Below are 22,053 nucleotides of genomic sequence, written 5' to 3' on the forward strand. Positions count from 1 at the left end.
TTCCAGGGCGTTGTTCATGCCCTTTTCTGCGACTGCACTGACCCCTCGTGACTGCAGAGCCAGATAAATACTTTACAGACTCATTCGAAAACAAAGCAAATATATATATATTTACATAACATGTCAATGCTGGTTTTATCAGCAACTGTCGTAATGAGGAGGAAATTGTAAAAATCCTTTTTTAAGCAATTTCTACAATGCCTAGGGAAGTTACATTCAGTTTTTATTTAGCAACCACCATTTTTTTTTTATTTTATTTTTTTTTTTTTTTTTTATTCCAGTGTTGACTACAGATGAACTTTTCTACCATACTTATTAAACAGCTTATTTAAAATATCAGTGCTTCTAAGATTCTGGGAATTAGAGGTTTTAATTTAGCCATATAAGTTTGTTCAGGAATGCAGAATCTCAGGATGGAAGCTTTTCAAACTTATAATAAAACACAGGTGGTATCACTGTTAATCTGTTTACTATCTAATATGATTCACCTACACTAGATGTCTGATGTGCTTTTAGAAGTATTATCTGGAAAAATATTAGCATATTTTAATAGGTATGAGATGAAAGCAAAAAATCATTTCTATCCTCTGGGCCTTTCAATTCAGCTGGAAATTATGTATATGCAGATATAATACCAGGTCAAGTGCAACTCTCTTTCAGTAGTCCTCTGTCTCTGATGTTTGGCTCATTATTTCAGGGTTTATTTTCAAGCACTGTTGACTTAAAGTAGTGTGGGAGCTGTGTGCTGCAGCGAGCATGTGAAAACACAGAAATGTGATCTTCAGAGCCACGCTGCCTGAAATGCTGAATATCTGCAATTTCCTTTGACTCCTCTTTGACTGCCTAAGGACAGAGACAACCAGGCGTAAGGGGGTGAAATAATACAATAGGGGGTGCATCTGTGATCCAGAAGACATGCACACGGTTTTATTCTTTTCATGGATCTTAACGCCTTTGAAGCTGTGAAAGGGAAATCTGAAATAAGGATTTGATCACACAAAGCAGTGATCACTTTCCATTCCTCTTGTTTCAGTCAAAAGTAGATAACACCTCACAGGAACTATTCATAGCTCATTGAGCCATGTATCTGTCGTACCATGATGTGGTATTTCTCAGTATCTGTGGCTTGCTGGGTTGAGCAAGTGATGAGTAAGAGAACAGTAGTTGTCATTTTTCTAGAGGAAGCTCCAGTGAAAAGAGACAATATACCGAGGCCACAGTTCCACAACAATCCAGGATCAGCCAGGCATTGCCCTCATGGCTGTGGCCTTCTCCTCCTCCATTTCTTCTTCTTTCCCTTTAGCTGGGCCCAACACTTAGCCCGATCATCTGCTGGGAATATTGGCACGTTAAGATGCTAGACGACAATTTTGTTTCAGCTTTGGCTTGTTGGGTTGGCTTGTCAGGGTGGGGAGGTGGGAGGTGCTACTTCTTTATGATTCCAGTCAGAAAAGTGTTCAGATTCTATAAAGCATCTCTTAAGATGCAGTTTTTTTGAGATCACGCTAAAAAGAAAAGGATAATGTAGATAATCATGTGACCCTTCAAATGCTGCGAGTGAGAAGGCCCCCTGGAAGGTATCTGATCCCTTCGAATATTTAAACAGTCACAATGAAGAAAAGGCTCCAAGGCAGCAAAACACTTTTATATTCACAGTTACAGGTGCCTTTGAGATAATTCCTGGATCTGCACATTCAGAAAGAAGTCTGAAGGGCTCCTCCAAACTGCTTAGGTAAGCGACATCTCAGTAAGAGGTTTGTTTCTTCAGATATTAATAGTCAAGTATCCTTCCCATCAGTCTTCCTCTCTGTCTTTACCCAACCTTTTATGCTTTAAAGTGTGTGTAAAGCATATTTCAGTTAATTCTGAAAGTTTTGTTGCACAGTTCATTTTGTTCATCAAATAGTTCTGCTGCCCTGCTAAAGTGGCAAAACTCAGACGGAGCCCTCAAACATCCAGCAAACAGCTGAACCATCGTAGAATCTGGCTTTCACACTGAAACAATGACTTTCTAGAATGCATTAGTGTTGCTGTTGACATTAAAAGTCCTCTGAAAGTCCAAAGTAAAACTGATAGTATCTATTCCTTTTAGTAATTATACATTAAAAAATAGTCTGTAAAAATAATTTCAATTATCAAATTTTCATAACAGATAAAACTTAATGAATATATTGAAGACCTTTATATGTGACCATACAGAGCATACTTTTTAAATTTCCATTTCTATCAGTTTTGAAATGTTACAGTGTACTTCCCGCATCTTGTTTTTTGAATTTGCCACTTTTTCATCTTTAGATTTTCCAGTTGATTTTTCCTGTAAACTAACACACTCATTTCATCTCTTTCTCATGTCTACCTATCATTCTCCTTTGTTATTTGCTTCCAAGTCTTCTTGGCTCCGCTGTCAAAATAGATACACATGACATTTTGTGCATAATTTATTAGAGCAAAACTATATTCTTTTTCAGAAACATTTTAAAAATTAAACTTTCAGCAGTTCTAGAAGCAATAGGGAAAAAAAAAAAAAAATCATCCTACTATGATTCACCCATGCTTGAAAATGTCCTGCTCAAGTTTTTTTTCTCTAAAACCTTCCCAAGCAGATATGGTACTTGCACAAAGAACCCAAATACAGCAGCAAACCTGGTGGAGGGACTTCACAAGATGGTTTTAGGTTGTTTGTATCTATATGGTGCCTCAACAGAATTTGTATCTCAGACTGGAATCAGAAGGCCTAGTAGAGAATATGGAACTGCCCTGGGTAAACTCATCCTGACAGCTGGGTCACCTGGGCTTTGAAACACAAAGTCACAAAGCTGCACTTTTCTGAGCCATCTGCTTTGGACTGATCTCCTAGAGGAAGCTCATACTCTCCAAAAACTAATGGGACTATCCGAAAAAAAGTGCTACTGACCATCTGCTAGAGACCAGAGTACCAGCAAAACGATGAGCTCAAGAAAGGGCCGTGCTCAACAGTGTTCAAACTTCACCTCTTTTCCCTTGCAGGGGAGAACTTTCAGTGAAAGCTAGAAGGCTGAGCTTGCAAGAACTATAAGGACCTGCTGCTAGTCCACATTTCAAACTGTGCAACTGCAGAGCAAAGTCCCTGTAACATCTGTGGGGAACACGACCATGGGAGATAAGAAGGAAAGGTCTCAATGAAGCACAGACTGCAGACCAAGGCTCTGGCCATTCCTACAAGGGACATGAGATAGAGACTCTAATGCTTTGCTTTCATCTCAGTAATACTGTAAAACATCAGACATCACGGGTTAGTTATACGGTCAAAATTACATGTCTGCAAACAAACGGAACTATTCTCTGTTCTTTCAAATGACTCAGCATTGCTTAGAATCTTGTGAATTCTGGCAGCAAAAGCTTTAAGATCAATTTTACATTTTCTAGGTGGGGAGAGATGTTGCTTTTGCAAAAAAAGAATTAATTGTAAAAATATCTATCAAACAGTTACCTGAATGGTTGTTTTAAACTTACAGTATGTATTTTCATGTGGATTTCTTTTCCTCCAACGTGGTGCATTGTAAAATCCTGAAGTATATTTGTCTGCCGAATAAACATAAACATTTTTTCTTAATTTCAGCTACAACTTCAGGAAAGACTCTCTACGTCTAATATGTGAATTAAATACTATATCAGTTGAAGTATCAATGAAAGCATCAAGTGAATCATACATCATTTCTGAAATACAAGCCAGTGTTAAATACAGACTGTATTCTGTATTCTGTGAAATTTGGCTAAAAATATTAATTATCTTGTTTTCTATTAATTCCATCTTAATTACATTAATTCAAATCATTAATTACAAAACAATCCTACGATTTTCAGTTTAAACACAACATGTAAGCATTACCATAGTTTTCCGTTTGGGTCGAAAATCTTCTATTTGTGTCAAGCTGATTCTTTGGTTTGGAGTATTTCCGACCATATGGTGCTGCTGAAAAGCAAATTGGCAACAACGGTAATGGTGGTTGTTATGACAAAAATTAAGAATGTTTTCTCTGTAATCTCTATACCAATTTGTCCACATTTAGCCAAAACAAACATTAAAAGAAAACAAACAAACAAAGAGACAAATGAACAAACCCAAACCAAACACACACAATTATTAATGCCAAGATGTGGCAGTGATGTTGAGATTCATTTAACTTAACTGTATTCACATTAACATAGCAGATAACCTCTCATAAGGAGGTTCCTTTTATTGAAAATTCGAGATAGGGAGGCATTTCAAGATGGAGATTCAACTCAAGCGAGATGACTGAAACTGGTAAGATGAAATAACTTTATTCACTTATGATTATTGAAATTATTTACCACTAAATTTCTACATGAACTGACAGATTAGACAGTTAAAAATAAAGTGAAATACGTAAAATTATGGTTACATCTGAAACAGGTTTCCAAAAAGAAAGATAAAGGACTTGGAATCCCACCTGTAGGCTCTTGTCAAATTTATGACATAATACATCCTATCAAGAGGACAGTAGAAAGACGGAAAAAAGATGAATTAAAATATCACCATAAATGAATGGAAATAGAATTAATTCAGTCCCCTGTCCAACATAAAAAATATAATAATGATAAAAATAACAAAAATTGACACTAAATAGATATCAAGTTTGGATAAGACCAAACTCCATTATTTTCCAAGATAAAAATAATAATAAATGTTCAAAATAATAAATCTGTCACAATCAAACCCACCTGTAGATCCATTGAACTTTGGTTCTTGGGTGACATTCACAGTGTGGTAGAAAACATATGTTGATCTTCGAGGTTCCAAAGAATCAAAATCAGTCTTTCTGCTAGTAGCTTTCACATAAGGAACAGAAGAAGCAGTTTCACCATCCTTATTTTTACGCCTTTGTTGGTAACTTGGTTTTCCGTTGGGATCTGAAGGGTGAATTTCTGAAAGTGAAAAAGCAAACAGAAATACAGAAATGTTGTGCTGTTACTCAGAATTTGACATATTACGAGGTCCTAGAGGCTGAAAACAAGATTGACCAAAAAAAAAATTGTTTTTTTGTGGACAGCCCAATTCAAATCTATTCAGTTATTTTATTACAATACGGTGTTCAGCAATGAGAAGCTGATGCCAAAGTATATTACCTCCATTGTCAAAGGATCGACAATTTCTTCTGGGAATACGCTCCGTTGGAACTCTCCTTCCTGAACTCTCTCCTCCTTTCTTTGTATTGTTAAGTGTTGCAGAAGTATTACCATCCCCTGGAAAGGCAACAGAAAGAATGTGTGCCCTGCTGGTGTGTAAGCACAGGGAATGGCACTGCGTTTCTCTTCCTCCCGCCTCTGTGAGATAGTGATACTAAAATGTCCTTTAACCTCTCGTTTTATGTTCTTCTTTCTCTTTTGTTAGTTGTTTGGGTCCTGTCTAGTGTAACTTGAGCACCTGACGTATAACTCTGATGATCTCTAAGAAAATTAAATAATAGGTTAAGGACGACTATGGCTCCAAAGGAAAGAACCAGCTACAAATTACCTGCTCTAGCTTCTTACTTTTCGTTAATGATATTGGTGAATCCTATCTGATCAAATTGATGGTGTTTTCAAGACGCATGTCATCATAGTACCTAAAACCTCAAAGAACTCAATGGAAGAGTTGCTTTGGGAAAACATCTCTATCCTTTTCTCTGAATGGATCTCTATTTTCAGATTGTCTGGAGTGCAGCTGTGAACACAACCCCCTTATCCACCACTGTCCTCTAAGTGCTGACTACCTGCCCTTTCTCGCAGAGTTTTTGGCTCATTCCTGAGTGAGCAAGGTGCTTGTTACCTGCACCTCGGCAGGTACCAAGAGACACACAGAGATGGTTGAACGTCTAAATGGGTATGTTTGAAAAATCTTCCTCCCCTTTACCCAGGTGTGTTTTCCACCTCATCAGCTGGGGTGGGTGGAGGGTGGACAGGAGAGGAACACGAGGGCAGCCTGAGAGCTCGGTCTGGAGCTGCTGGAAGGCAGCAGCCGCCTTTCAGTCTCTTCATGAACGCAAGGGCTGGGCCCAGAAAGCCTTTGATCTCTGCAGAATGAGGGACAGCTCCATTTTGGATCACATAGAGGGAGTCCCAGGGAGTGACCCAGATACAGCCTGCCATAGTAATTGTGAAGTGTGGCCAAAGCTCTTGTTGCAACTCCTGCTCTTAGTCCGGAGTCAATCTTGCACCCTTTGTCCCTAAGGAAATAATCGCTGCCATGACAAATTCCCCACTGGTGCAGCTGGTGACAACTCCAACAGTGACTCGAGCTGGTGCAGGACCAAGCCAATGCACACACCAGGAATGCCAGGCTCAAGGGCTGCAGTCCCTGGTGCTGCTCTCCAGTCTGCTGCTGATCTGCACGGGTACCGCCAGCTTCACCAGCCTTTTCCTTTATCTGCTCTGCAGGAAGATGAAGACGCTGAAGGCAACGATGCTGGTGCTGCTTCTTGGTCTATTCTCTTTCGGTAAGTCTCTGTAGAGCTCCGACCTGAGGATGGTGCTTTAGGAGGTACTCAGGGCTCCATCCTGCCCTTTTCCACTTCCCCCGCTGTGACCAGAGGAGCTCAGCTAAGAGCAGAAAGTCCCTGACAGAGCTGTGCCAGTCCCTGTTCCAGCGGGATGGGTGGGGGGTGAGGAAGGGCTGAGTTGCCTTCCCCAGGAGGGCTGAGCCAGTTCTCTTCAGCTGAGGGAGAGGCCGTGGCTGAGCTCTCCTGCCCCAGGGAGCTGAGAATCTTCTGCAGGACAAGGAGCACAGTCCAGGGCAGGGAACGTCTGTTGCAGAGCCCGTAGGCCATGATGGCCACTGTCAAAGACAACAAGATGAGAGACAACTGCAGCACCTGGGAGAGACACATAAAGGGGAATGGACAGCCCGAGGCATAACCCAGCCTTAGACCAAGTTCTAATCCCTGGTGTGTGTCTTACAGGTGTTTACCACGTGGGAGGACTTGGCACCTTAACCTGGAGCACCACAGGAGAGTTAGGAGAGCTGAGCGAAACCCTGTCCCTGCCCGTCCAGCTCCGCAAGCTCCAGGAACAACTTTACCATCTGCGCTGGAGCGCAAAGGATGTTGCTGAGCTGGCTTTGCAGGAAGGAGTGAAGCAGGCAAAGCTCCCAGGCTTTACCGGACAGATAAGGGCACGAGGCAGAAGGATCTACTCAGGGGTTTTATCCTCCCTCCAGCATGTATCCTACTTCATTCCCTGTCATAGCCAACAGGGTGGTGCTGCTGGAACAAGTGCTGTCATGGCCACGCTTCATTTTCCTGTTGCTCCACACTTCCTTATGGGGAAGAGAGAGCGTGATGACAGCTGTCTGAATCATACCTTCCTCTGCGTCCAGATCTCAGGTCCTCCTCAAGCAGGGACTGGAAAGAAAGAATAGTCTCAGAGGTCCAAAGTTAAGCCTGTCCTATCTCATGCCCAGAAAGCTTGTCTGTCTGTGCTGTCTGGCCTGGGGCCTCTCCACAGGAAAAGCCCCTTCCCGCAGCTCCAGCATTCAGAGCAGTGGAGTGAGCAGCCCCCTCTTTCTGATCCCATCAATTACAGCAGAGCAAACTTGGGAGGCTTCCAGGCAATTTGGGTGTTCCTTCCATCTGAGATGGGCCTTGTCCCCATTCAACTTGGCTGGCCTTGCAGAGGAGCTGCTTGCCTCATTCCTTTTCCTTCTAACAGGCTTTCCTTTGTGTTCCTTCCCAGGCTGTTCAGGAGATCATCAATCAAGCCCTGGAGAAGCTGGAAGAAATCCAGGCCCTGATGCCGGATTACGCCCTCAAATCAGCAGGTGCCATGACATTGTGCATACAAACCAGTTCAAAAGCACTTCCTGTCCAGATTGATAAGATGGGCATTGGAACATGCCGAGGGACCGGAGAGAAGGGGAGAGAAGTCAAGGGTCAATTTGTGCCACTGGCAGAGCCTGTAATTGGCCAGACCCCATGGGAAGCACAGAAAGGCTGCTTCACAGTCTTGTCTTTTGCCATGGCCAAATATGACAATTTGATGAGTCCCCGCAACGTGTTCCAGAGGGGTCGAGCCAGTAAGAATAAGGGGAACACACTAGGACATGGATGACAACAAAGAAGCTTTTTTCAAGTCAAGAGTGTAATATTCCTCCTGACACTGGCTGATGACCATGCTCATGTTTTAATTTCCAGGGGCAGCTGCCATTCGTTCCAAGACTTCTCCATCCTTCTGTTAGCAATCAGGACACATAACCATGGGTGTAGTTATATGCGGTGCTTTATTTCAGCACTGGGAAACCAGGGGTTAGCACCCAAAGCTGGCTTCGCTCGTCAGTTTAAGTTGCACAGTATTTATGCAGTCCATTCACATACATATTCATATATTAATTAAGATACATAACGGTTACTCAATATTGATTGCAACATCGATTGCAACATCTTGGAACTATTTTGATCATGTGCAGTGTCCTCTGGTGGACTTTCAGGGGGTCTTCAGGATGAAGTAAGTAGTCATCATCACTTCTGTCCATTTCACCTTTGGGTACTGCACAGGCGTACTACTTCTGTAGCTAGACACTGCTGACTTGCTCAACCTCCGGAGACACTGCATGTACTTCTCCTCACTCTATGCGTATTTAGGCTAAGATAAAAGCTAGGTTGTTAAGATAAGAGTATACTTGAACACGATATGCTTGAACATCCTTTCAGGGACAGTTTACAAAACTGATTAATCCTTTCAGGAACATTTTGTAAAACTGGTTCTGTTACTAACACTTCCGGACTGGCAAAGCAAAGGTGTTCTTGTATTCGCTGCCAGTGATGGATTACATGAGGTCCCCTGAGCTTATTCTGGAGGTTGGAGCACCAAGAAGCAGTAAAACAAGTGTCGGGAGAATGAACCACACACACTGCTCCGAGTGTCCTTCCCCTCTTTGTTCCTCGAAGCTTCTTTTCCTGCCCCCTTCTCACACGGACCTGCTCTCCTCCTGTGTCTCCCTGCTGAGTATTTCTTGTCCTTGCAGCCAGAAAATCATCCTGGAAACTGCTGGCCCTTCCCAGGAAGTAAGGATCACGTCTTCATCAAGTTGCCTGTGCCAGTCAATCCCAGAGCCATCACCATGGACCATGGCTCAGGGACAGCGTTCTATGGAGAAAGTATCTCTGGACCTCCAAAGGACTTTGCTCTCTATGTAAGTGACTTCTCAAGAGTGGTAGGCAGGGGGTTGCACAGCATTTCTAAGCAGGGAGTGAAGATAGGTCAAAGATTCTGGTGGCCTGAAGCTTCCTCCTGTCTCTCAGAAGAAACAGGCTCCTTGGTGTTGCTTCCTTCCCATTGTATTTCACTTTTATTCAATGTATCACTCAAAAACAAAAAAAAAACCTTTTGGAGTAAGATGCTACTCCAGGAGCCACAAGGAAAAGGAGCTGGACAGTGCATGGTCCTAAATCTTCTTGGCTTCAAACCCCAGTGGCATTTGTGATCCTCAGGTTACCTCCCTCTCACTGGGAGTGTCTGCTCCTTTGCTGACTGCCAGCTTGGACTCATTGAGTAGGCAAGTGTGTCATGCTGTCCACCTGCAGCTTCAAGTTTTTTCCTTGTGCTCATCATCCTTGGACTACGTAGCTGAAATAACCCCGTACTTCACCGACTGAAGTTCAGTCTTCCATGGTGCACCAGACGCTCTTGTTTTCTCCACCCCTGTTTTTTTGTAGGGCTTCAAGGAAGAACATGAGGAGCAGGGACAGTTCACTTTCCTGGCGGCGCTGAATCCCAGTCAGACCTTCCAGCTGAAGGTATGGGGACAAAGAGGGAGGAGAACTGTGGGAGAGGAGGAGAAATGCGGTTGGATGGGGAGAGGCTTCCCTGCCAATGGGCTACAGGCAGCCCTGTCCTTGAGTGTGTGCCACACTGGCCTTTCTTCTGCTTTAACTTCCTGGTGGCAGATGCCTGGACTGCCAGTCATCTCTTTCATTTTGGGTTTAAACTTACAAGCGCCACATTTGAAGCTGGAATCAGCTTGACTGTCTAGACCCCAAGTGCACACAAGCGGCCACATCTGGTAGGATGCAGGACTGCTGTTCTGCCAGTTGAAGAGCAGAAATACTCGGTGTCGAGGGTTAAGATTGCGGGGTGACAATAAAACCCTGGCAGATGTATTGTTAACCCCCTCTCCCCCCCTCCCCACACTTCCCCCTCCCTCTCCCCCCTTTTCACTAAGGAGAGGCGATTGGGAGGAAAAGAAGCACAGAGTGAAGAGAGTTGGAAAAAATTAAAGATGTTTTACTAATGCTACTAATAAGAATAGAGAAAATAATACAAAATATACAAAACCAATCTTGAAATTCTCAGCAACTGCAGAGCCGGCAACCAAAGTCCTGGATTAGACTCCGCAGCCAATAGGAGCTGGATTCAGTCTGTCACTGGCCTCAGTTCGCAGGGACGACTAGCAAGGTCCTCTCCTAATGTCAGCCATAAGCAGAAGGGAAAAGGGAAAAGCACACGAGATCCTCGTGATCTCCCACTTTTATATGAAGTATTCACGTGAATGGAATGTTATACACAGTTGGTCAGTTTCTTGCTCACTTGCTTCTCGTCGCCCCTCTCGCGAGATGTCCATCCGTGCTTATCAATAAGTTTGCATTCCATTGCTAGGTTTACCAAAACATGTGTCTGGTGCTCCAGGAAAATGCAGTTAATATGAAGGCTTTAGCTGACAGGCAAAATTCACTGAAAGAGAAACTTGTTTTTAGCAAAACCAGGACACTGGGCTTCCTGAGGATTTTGTTGGTGCTGGCAGTGAGTAGTGACAGGGAGGCCATTCTGTTTCTGTGGCTTCCTAGAGAAGGGAACGAGACATTATACTGACACCAGTACTGGGTCTTCTGACTGTGGAATCCTGTGCAGGCGAGAACTTTCCAGTGTATTTGCTGAGGCATCTGGTCACTGCTTCTTCCTTTGCTGTTCTCATGGCCCAATGAGGGAACATCTTGACCATGACAGGTCAAAAGTCCCCGCAGGGCAGCAGGAAGGAAGCTGTTGAATGAGGCCATTGCTGTGGCACGTCTGTCAGCGCTCACGTGCCAGAGAGGAAAAAGCAACTAATTTCTTCTTGTCATTGCAGAATGAGCTCCCTGGGGTCGTGAATTACATCAGGCTGCAAGTGCTGAGCAACTGGGGCCACCCGGACTACACCTGCCTGTATCGGTTCAGGGTGCACGGTGATCCGCCCAAAGATGGGGGAGACGTTCTTGCTTCATCTGTCAATTAATTCCATTAATGTTCACCAAGTCGAGTTCCAGTCTGCTTTGCCTGTGATGCTGCCTGGTCCTCCCTGAGCTCACTGGAGCTCCCCGTCCTTCTCTAAACCCACCAGCTTATGGGAGACTCCAGGAGTACACAGCAAGATTTTCCTTATTAAGAGAAACAGGAAAACTCAGCTACAAATCTGCAGAAAGCCTGACATCCACACACTTGCTGCCTACTCAGGAACATCAGCAAGGCCCTGCCTGGACACCAAAGATTAAATTAATCGACACGTTTCCTGTGCAGGAAGCAACCAAGGATCAACTGAGTGTTTTCAGAAGAGGCAGATGCTGCTTCAGCTTACACCTGTCAGTCTGTTGCCAATGAGAAAATGGAAGGCTGTTTGTTTTGGTTTTTTTTTTTGTGAGATGGAAACCTTAACTGGAAAGTTGGTTCATGAACTTATTTGGCTCTCTGGGCACATATCGTGTTTATATCCCAGGAAACATTACAGAGTGATTAGCAAAGCAATCCCAGGACACTTAAGAGATCCCATAACCACACGAGTCTGTCTTTCTTTTTCACCACATGATGCTGAAAGCAGAAGTTGCGTGTGTGTGTGTGTGTGTGTGTGTGTGTCTGGGAAGCCTCGTGCTGTGAAAGCTGTCAGACACCCATGTGTTCTCTTAGGTCGAGGATGGGCAAGGGACTGGAGATACAGCAGAGGAAGGGAGAAAATGACAGACAGACACAGACAGGAGGGCCTGAGCTCCACAGCTTGCCTGGCTGTGCAGAGAGCAGGAGCTCTGGTGAGTCCTGGGCCCTTGGGGTCATGTCACCTCTTCTGTGTCCCCATCCCTCCCTGCCCCCTCCCCTTTCCTCCTGCTCCCTCTCCCTCTTTCTGCCTTTCTTCCTCTTTCCCGGCTGATTCTTCTTCCATCTCTTTCCACATCCCTGTCCCTATTTCCCTCTTGCTGTTCTGTCCTTTTTTTTTATTGTCTGTCTTTCTATCCTATTCTCAGTCCTGTCCTTTCTCACTACATCCCCCTGTCCAGCTGGCAGCCCCTTCTTCCCTCATTCTCTTACTCTTTTTTCCTCTCACCATCTCTTTGTCCTGCTGCCCACCACAGCTGTTTTATTCCCTTCAGTGCTGTCCTGCCCCCTGTTCCTTTGCCTGTCCCCGTTCCTTGTTCTGTCACTCTGTCCCAGTCACAGTGTATTTTAAATATTTTTTTCATTTAATTTTCTTCTTCTTCAAACCCTTTTGTCCTGCTCCCTGCCCCCGTCTTTCTCTCCTTCTCTTTGTTCTTCTGCCCATCTCATTTTCCCTTCTTCCTCCAGCTCTCTGTCCTGCTCCCTGCCCCTCTCATTCCCTCTCTGTTTCTCTGCCCTTCTCCCTGTCTGTTCCCCACTCTGGTTTTCTGTCCTGCTCCCTCTGTAGTTTTTCCACTCTCTCTGTCACTCTCTCCTGCTCCCTGTCACTTTCATTTCTCACTCCATCTCTGTCCTGCAGCCCAGCCCAGGCTTTTTAACTTCTACCTGTGCCCTGCTGCCTGTCTCTCACTTTTACCTCTCTTTCCCTATGTGCTGCCTCCCTGACCATTTTTCTCTGTCTGTTTGTGTTTCTCTGACAATTCATGTCCTGCTCCCTTTCCTTCTCTCTTAGTCTCTCCCAAGTCCTTCATCCAATCAATTTTCTTTCACAGTCACAGATGTCACAGAGTCACAGTCATAGCCACAGAGTCAGAGTCACAGAGTCACAATCACAATCACAGAGACACATAGTCACAGTCACAGAGTCACAGTCACAGAGTCACAGTCACAGTGTCACAAAGTCACAGTCACACAGTCTGATTCACAGGCACAGAGTCACAGAGTCACAATCACAGAGTAACAGTCACAGAGACACAAACACACAAAGTCACAGAGTCACAGTCACATAGTCATAGGGTCACAGTCAGAATCACAGAGTCACAGAATCACAGTCACAGCCACAGAGTCACAGTCACATAGTCAAAGAGTCACAATCACAGAGTCACAGTCACATACTCTCAGAGTCATAGAGTCAGGGTCACAGTCACATAGTCACAGAGTCAAAGATGTCACAGAGTCACAGTCATAGTCACATAGTCACAGCCACAGAGTCACAGTCAGAGAATCACATAGTCAGAGTCGCATAGTCACAGAGTCACAGTCACTTAGTTACAGAGTCACAAAGTCTCAGGTGTCACAGAGTCACGTCACAGCCACAGAGTCATAGAGTCACAGACACTGAATCACAGTCACAGCCACATAATCACAGAGTCATAGAGTCACAGTCATAGTCACAGAGTCACAGTCACAGTCACAGAGTCACAGTCACATAGACACAGAGTCACAGTAACACAGTCATAGTCACAGAGTGACAGATGTCACAGAATCACAGAAGCAAAGACACGAAGTCACAGAGTCACAGTCACATAGTCAAAGAGTCACCATCACAGAATCAAAGTCACAGAGTCCCAGTCACAGATTAACGGTCACATAGTCTCAGAGTCACACAGTCAGGGTCACAGTTACAGAGTCACAGTGTCACAGAGTCAGAGTCACATACTCACAGAGTCACAGTCACAGAGTCACATGGTCACACAGTCACGGTCACAGAGGCATAGTCACAATCAAAGAGTCACAGTCACTTAGTTACAAAGAGTCTCAGATGTCACAGAGTCACGTCACAGACACAGAGTCATAGAGTCACAGACACTGAATCACAGTCACAGCCACATAATCACAGAGTCACAGAGTCACAGTCACAGTCACAGAATCACAGTCACAATCACAGAGTCACAGTCATATAGACACAGAGTCACAGTAACACAGTCATAGTCACAGAGTGACAGATGTCACAGAATTGCAGAAGCAAAGACAAGGAGTCACAGAGTCACAGTCACATAGTCAAAGAGTCACCATCACAGAGTCAGAGTCACAGAGTCCCAGTCACAGAGTAACGGTCACATAGTCTCAGAGTCACACAGTCAGGGTCACAGAATCACAGTCAAAGAGTCACAGTCACAGAGTCACAGCTGACACAGAGTTACAAAGTCACGGAGTCACAGAGTCACAGAGTCACAGTCACAGAGTTACAAAATCAGAGTCACACAGTCACACAGTCACACAGTCACACAGTCACACTGTCAGAGTCACAAAGATATGGAGTCACAGATGTCACAGAGGCAGAGTCACAGTCAAAGAGTCACAGTGTCACAGTAACACAGTCATAGTCACAGAGTTACAGATGTCACAGAATCACAGAAGCAAAGACACAGAGTCACAGAGTCACAAAGTCACAGAATCACAGTCACAGAGACACAGTCATAATCACAGAGTCACACAGTCACATAGTCAGAGAGCCACAGTCACACAGTCTCATTCACACAATCACAGTCACACAGTCACAGAGTCACAGGCACAGAGTCACAGAGTCAGGGTCACAGTCAGGGTCACAGAGTCACAGTTACAGTCACAGAGTCACAGTGTCACAGTCACAGAGTCACAGTCACACAGTCATAGTCAAAGAGTCATAGATGTGACAGAGTCACAGTCATAACAACAGAGTTACAAACACGGAGTCACAGTCACAGCCACAGAGTCACAGAGTCCAAGTCACAGAGTCACAATCAGAGAGCCACATTGTCACATAATCACAGAGTCACAGACACACAGTCACAGAGTTACAATCAGATAGCCATAGATTCACAGTCACAATCACAGAGTCGTAGAGTCACAGAGTCGTAGAGTCACAGAGTCACAGTCACAGAGTCACAGTGTCAAAGTCACAGTGTCACAGAGTCACAGTCATAACCACAGAGTCACAGAGTCACAGAGTCACAGAATCACGGAGTCACAGAGTCACAGAGTCACAGTCATGGAGTCACAGATGTCATGGAGTCACAGATGTCACAGAGTCACAGTCACAGTCACAGAGTCACAGAGTCACAATCACAGATTCACAGAGTCAGAGTCACAGAGGCAGAGTCACAGTGTCACAGTCACAGAGTCCAGAGTCACAGAGTAACAGGCATAGCCACAGAATCACATAGTCACAAAATCAGAGTCACATAGGCACAGTCACAGAGTCACAGAGTCACAGAGTCACCAAGTCACAGAGTCACAGAGTCATAGTCACAATCACATAGTCATACAGTCACAGTCACAGAGTCACACACACAGTCACAGACTGACAGTCACATAGTCGTGGAGTCACAGTCACGGTCACAGAGTCACACATTCACAGAATCAGTCACAGAGTCACAGTAACAATCACAGAGTCAGAGTCACAGAGTCAGATTCACAGAGTCAAAGCGTCACAGAGACTGTGTCATAGTCACAGAGTCACAGTCACACAATCACAGTCACATACAGAGTCACAGTCACAGAGTCACGGATTCACTGTCACAGAGTCACAGAGTCACTGTCATAGCCACAGAGTCACAGACAGAGTAACAATGTCACTGTCACAGTCACAGTGTCACAGTCACAGAGTTACAGTAATAGCTACAGAGTCACAGAGTCACAGAGTCACAGAGTCACAGTGTCACAGTCACAGTGTCACAGAGTCACAGTCATAGCCACAGAGTCACAGTCACAGCCACAGAGTCAGTGTCACAATCACAGTCACAGAGTCACAGAGTCACAATCACAATCACATGTTCGCAGAGTCAGACTCACAGAGTCACAGTGTCACAGTCACAGAGTTACAGTCATAGTCACAGAGTCACATTCACAGAGTCACTGAGTCACAGTGACAGAGGCACAGTATCGCAGTCACAGAATCACAGAGTCACAGTCACAGAGTCACAGAGTCACAGAGTCACGGAGTCACAAAGTCACAGCTACAGACTCTCAGTGTCATACAGTCAAAGTCTCACAGTCACAGAGTTAGATTCAGAGAATCTCATTCTCTGAGTTACAGGGTCTAAGTCACAGAGTCACTGTCACAGTCATATTCACAATGTCACAGATTCACAGAGTCAGAGTCACAGAGTCTCTGTCACTGTCACAGTCACAATGTCACAGATTCACAGAGTCAGAGTCACAGTTACAGAGTCACAGAATCACAATTACAGTCACAGAGTTAGTGTCATAGTCACAGAGTCACGGTCGGAGATATAGAGTCAGAGTCACAGTCACAAAGTCACAGTCACAGAATCACAGAGTCACAGATTCACAGAGAGTCTCAGTCACAAAGTCACAGAGTCACAGTCACAGAGTCAGAGAATCACAATGTCACAGAATCACAATGTCCCAGTCATAGAGTCTCAGTCAGAGATTCATAGAGTCACAGGGTAACATAGTCACAGTCACAGAATCACATTCACAAAGTCACACAGTCACAGAGTCAGGGTCACAGAATCACAATCATCATTTTGTAGACTCACAGAGTCAGAGTAACAGTCAGAGTGTCACAGTCTCAGAGTCACAGAGTCACAGCACCGAGGTGCTCCCTTCTGCAGGACTGGCTGTTCCGTGTGACTGGAGTTACACGAGGGTTTACACTGAGTATATATTCTTAATTTAATTTACTTTGATTTTTTATATTTCATTTTAGTTTTTTAATTTCGTTTCATTTTATTATATACAAAGTAGTAGTAGCATGTTAGTAGTAGTAGTATATTATACTATACTATTTTTATTGTCTTATTAAAATGCTTTTTCTGAACCCACAGGTTTCTCCCTTCCCATCGGTTATCCCACTTCATAGGTTGAGGGAGTACGTGAGCAACTATTGTGATCTTAGTTGCTGGCTGGGGTAAAACATTGACAGGGAAGAATAGCAGTGGCTCAAGAATTCTTGAAAATCGCTTTCCAAGACGATGGCACTTTTTTTTTTTTGGTAGAGGGAAACAGCATGAGAAAGGAAAACCATGAGAAACTGCAGCTCTGGAGTTCCAGAGTGCAGCTCAGGATCAATAAATGTCATTCTGAGCACAGTGCTGTGGTCATTCAGAAGGACTATGGATCAGCCATGACTTTGTGTTTCAAGGAACAGCAGATGAGGATGGAGAGACAGCAGCACAGGTGGGGACACACTGGGGTGAGAACAAGGTGGGGAAGTGCATGGGGTGTCTGCAGCCTGTAGGGAAACAGCCGCAGGCCTGGGACAGTTTAGGACAGCCTGTGGTGGAGATGGCCAAGGTGTTGGGAAGGGCAAACGTCCAGACAGTCTGCTGGAAGTTGTCCTTTGACATGGACATATAATCAGGAGAGGTGGAAACTCCTGAATTACAAGAGAGATGAAATAATAAAGTGTTGGTAATAGAAGTACAGGGGAAGACCAATATTTCTTCTCCTATCCTTAGTAAACTTCCCAGTAATTCACTTTTTGGCTTTTTTTTTATTTAATTTTAATATGTTAAAAAAAACAACCAAACAAAATTCTCCAATCAAACAAACAAACCGAACAAACAAAAGAAACAAAAAACCACACAAAACCAAAGCAAAAAACAAACAAACAAACCCGGACCAACCAAACAACAACCAAAACCAAACACAAACAAACAAAACCCCAAACAAAACAAAACAAAAACAAAACAAAACAAAACAAAACCCAAAAACAAACAAACAAAACAAAACAAAAAAAAACAACAACAACAAAAGAAAACAAAACCCACACAACAAAAAGTGCACCTTTCCCGGCAGACATCAGTTGTGTCACCATAAACAGCCAGTGCCATTTTAAGGGACCCAGTGTACCTGAGGTGCTGGCCTGGGATTGGCATCTGTTACACAGGACCTGGGGGAGACCAGAGCACCTTGCAGTGCAGATGGAGACTGGGCAGGGGTTCCCAGGGCATCTACACTGGCACCAGGGGTTTGTATCCCTGGAGCTGAAGACATTTGTGTCCTAAATCCATGCCCAGTTCTGGAAAACTCCTTCGTTTTCAAAGAAAACAACCCTCCCCAAAGAAAAATAAAGAAAAGTACGTTGACACCTTCCTTTGCTTTGGATCTTTGTCTTCAGTTCTTCTTATTTTAATTTTCATTGACATTAACTGACATCTGATGGGCCTACAGGCATTAAGCCACGATCATTTTGTGTCTTGCATAGCGCCCCATGCCCTCTAAACCTTCCCTGCCCAGGACTCCTCGCACTTTGCCCAGAGCGAGTCACACTGAGGTGTTGGCTGACTCACTGAAATGTTGGTTTAGGTGGTCACCTACAGCACAGGTGGATTCATGTCCCATAATCGTCTGCTCTGCTCCAGTTAGAAACAGAGCCCAACATCACAATGGGATCATAAGAGAACTGAGGTTAAAGGGAGCTCAGGAGTCTGCAGTCCAACCTGTCACAAACTGGATCACACCAAGGTGTTCAAGCTTTGATTCAATCAGAGACTGACAACCTGCAAAGACAGAGACTGTGCAGCCTCTCTGGGTGACCTGAGACAGCACTTGGCTGAGCTCCTGGGGAAAAAGCTTTTCCTTGTGTCCTGGCTGAACCTTTCCTTTTTCACCTTCCACCCATTCTCTTTTGCTCTTCTACCACACATCATGGTGAAGAGCCTGGCTGTGTGTTCTCCATGACCTCCTCGCTGGTACTGACAGGCTGTGATGAGGTCCCTGTCAGCCTTCCCTTCTTTGGGCTGGACAAGACCAGCTCCCTCAGCCTCTCCCCACAGGCAAAGTGCTTCAGTCCCTGGCTGCCCTGAGGCCTTTTGCTCAACCCACTCCAGCTTGCCAATATCTTTCCTGAATTGGGATCTGAGATCTCAATGGAGTATTCCAGAGAATCCCTTCCCTCCATCTCCTGGCCGTGCTCCTGATGGCACAGCCCAGGGTACTCCTGGCCTCCCTTGCACCAGGGCACACACTGCCTCCTGTCCAGCTCCCTGCCCACCCAGACCTTTCCCACAGCAGCTCCCAGCCAGGCAGCCCCAGCCTGTGCCATTGCCAGGGTGAGGCCCCTGCAGGGACAGACACTGGTGTTTGTCCTGCTGGGGTTTCCTGAGGGTCCTGCCAAGATGTGCTCTCCTCCTTGAACCCCTTCATTAAGCACAGAGGCCTGGGAGGGTGTTTCAGTAAAGACCGAGGCACAGAAGGCATTGAGTTGCTCAACACTAGCATCACTGCTGTTATTAAATTCCCCTCAGCAGCACCCCCACATTTCCCTTGTACAGTCGTGGTCTCTGACGAAGTTGTTGAAGCTCTTGGTTTTGCTCTTGACTTTTCTCACAGCCACCAACTCCATGTGAGCTTTGCCTTTCCTGAAGTCACACCTGCACAGCAAAGGTGATGCACATGGACTCCTTGTCTGCACCTGTCCTTGCTGTCACCCCTGACAGCTGCTTTGTGGCCCCTGTCTGCACTTTGCGCTGTGACAGCCCAGCCCTGCTGCCCCTTCAGATGATCCCACAGCCCCACGGTGCAGGCTCAGCACAGGACAGGGTGCATTCAGGGTGGCGAATGGTCTCCCGACATGATGCCCACATCAGTCCTTGGTGCTTTGTCACCCCATGGCCTTCCTGTTAGGCAGCCTCTCCAAGCTCCTGGAGAGGCTGTGTCAGCTGTGGGGTCACAGACAGCCCTGCTCCAGGCTCTGCCAGGATCTCGGCCAGGAGAGAGGCTGGGCAGGGCTGGCCATTCCCTGAGACAGGCCCTGAGCCCAGCAGGAGGTTGGACATGGCCTCACAGGGAACCTCACCCATAAACCTGGGCTGAGCGGCCAGTGCTGGAAATGGCCCATGAGAGATGGTGAGTGGTTGGATGGTGACAAAGGCCCTGGGCCACCTTCCCAGTCTTCCCATGTCACCAAGGGCACAGAGCAGCCTCCTCTCTCCTGCACCTGCATGTCTTTGATCTGTTCCACAAGCCCTGGCTCTGCACCACAAACCCCTGGTGTGAGTCTTCACCCTGCATGGCCATGCAGCATGAAATACACACTGATGTTTTTCTCTCCCAGGTCCTTTCCAGCCCAGCCCAAGTCGTCGAGTCTCTCCCACCTCCCCTGCCCTCTCTCCACCCCCAATGCCCCCTCTCCAGCAAAGCCCAGTTGGGGCTGGTCCCACAGCAGTGCCCATTGCAGGTGCTCTGGGCAGTCACCCCACAGCCTCTGCTCCTCTAAAGGGCACAGCAGCTCCTGGGGCTCAGAAAGGAGTCACCCCAGAGGTGGGTGAACATGCATAGTGAAAGGAAAGAAGGTGCTCTGTGTGTCCTTTGCTCTCCTCTCCAGGTGATCCTGAGAGGTCCTCAGCCGCTCCATGCCATCCTGTGTCCCCAGGCCAGCACAAAAACCCTGGCCCTTGAGGTCCTCAAGAACTCTTACTGCTCCCACCACAGAGCAGCCTTCCCAGAGCTGGTGCAGGCAAGAAAGTGTTTTCATTTCCCATTCATTCTAACTGTGCTGAGGATGGATCTCAGACTGAAAAAGAAAAGCTATTCTAGATTCATTTATTTCACTTAAATACGAGAAACTGCTCATTTACACGGAGTGTCTTGGTTACACAAGATGTGAGGATACTTAATGGGATGAATAGTGACATTACTTTGAAGACGTCATCACATGGAGAAAAGAAAAAAAAATGCAGAGAAGGAAAGACAAACTTGGCCTGTCATGATGTACATTGGAGCCCTTTGCAGAGGAAAGCAGGCAGCCTATGACTGTTGAAAACACCCAGTCATCAGCTTCCTCAGAGCATCCTTGATCTCTTGGTTCCTCATGCTGTAAATGAGAGGGTTCAATGTTGGAGGTACCACTGAGTACAGAACAGACATCACCAGATCCAGGGATGGCGAAGAGATGGAAGGGGGCTTTAGGTAGGCAAATGCACCAGTGCTAATAAACAGGGAGACCACGGCCAGGTGTGGGAGGCACGTGGAAAAGGCTTTGTGCCGTCCCTGTTGAGAGGGGATCCTCAGCACAGCCCTGAAGATCTGCACATAGGACAGCACAATGAACACAAAACATCCCAAAACAAGAAGACCACTGAAAGCAAGAAGCCAAATTTCCCAGAGGTAGGAGTGTGAGCAGGAGAGCTTGAGGATCTGGGGGATTTCACAGAAGAACTGGTCCACAACATTGCCCTTGCAGAGTGGCAGTGAAAAGGTATTGCATGTGTGCATCCCAGCATAGAGAAACCCAGTGGCCCAGGCAGCTGCTGCCATGTGGACACAAGCTCTGCTGCCCATGAGGGTCCCATAGTGCAGGGGTTTGCAGATGGCAACATAGCGGTCATAGGACATGACTGTGAGAAGGGCACACTCTGCTGATATTGCAAATAAAAGGAGAAAGACCTGAGAAACACAACCTTGGTAAGAGATGTTCCTGGTGTTCCAGAGGTAATTGGCCATGGCTTTGGGGACAGTGGTGGAGATAGATCCTAGGTCGAAGAGGGAGAGGTTGAGAAGGAAAAAGTACATGGGGGTGTGGAGGTGCTGCTCACAGGCTATGGTGGTGATGATGAGGCCGTTGCCCAGGAGGGCAGCCAGGTAGATGCCCAGGAAGAGCCAGAAGTGCAAGAGCTGCAGCTCCCGTGTGTCTGTGAATGCCAGGAGGAGGAACTGGGTGATGGAGCTGCTGTTGGACATTTGCTGCCTGTGGGCATGAGGAACCTGTGCAAGGAGGAAAAGACAGTGACAAGTTAGGGGAGACTTCTCTGAGGAAAATCAAAGCCATTTCCCACATACTCTTCCCTGTCCACACCCCCTTATCCTTTCCCCGACCTTCCTTCAGCTCCGTGTCTGAGCCCTGGGTGGCACTGGCTGGAGGTGCAGTGAGGAGCAGGGCCTGTGCCTGCTGGCTGCTGAGGAGTCAGCCCTGATCTGCAGCATGGGGTCATGGGAACGGGGAGCAGGGGC

General features: G+C 45.9%; 1 protein-coding gene across 1 annotated transcript; it reads right to left on the reverse strand.

Annotated features, from left to right (window-relative positions):
- Positions 1 to 20,850: 20,850 nt before the first annotated feature.
- LOC135575987 (olfactory receptor 14A16-like) lies at positions 20,851 to 21,783 on the reverse strand. The gene has a single exon (XM_065038222.1). The coding sequence runs from the start codon at positions 21,781 to 21,783 to the stop codon at positions 20,851 to 20,853; it is 933 nt and encodes a 310-aa protein (XP_064894294.1).
- Between the last annotated feature and the right edge of the window lie 270 nt (positions 21,784 to 22,053).

Source organism: Columba livia, chromosome 21, assembly GCF_036013475.1.
Source record: "Columba livia isolate bColLiv1 breed racing homer chromosome 21, bColLiv1.pat.W.v2, whole genome shotgun sequence".
Lineage (NCBI taxonomy): Eukaryota > Metazoa > Chordata > Aves > Columbiformes > Columbidae > Columba > Columba livia.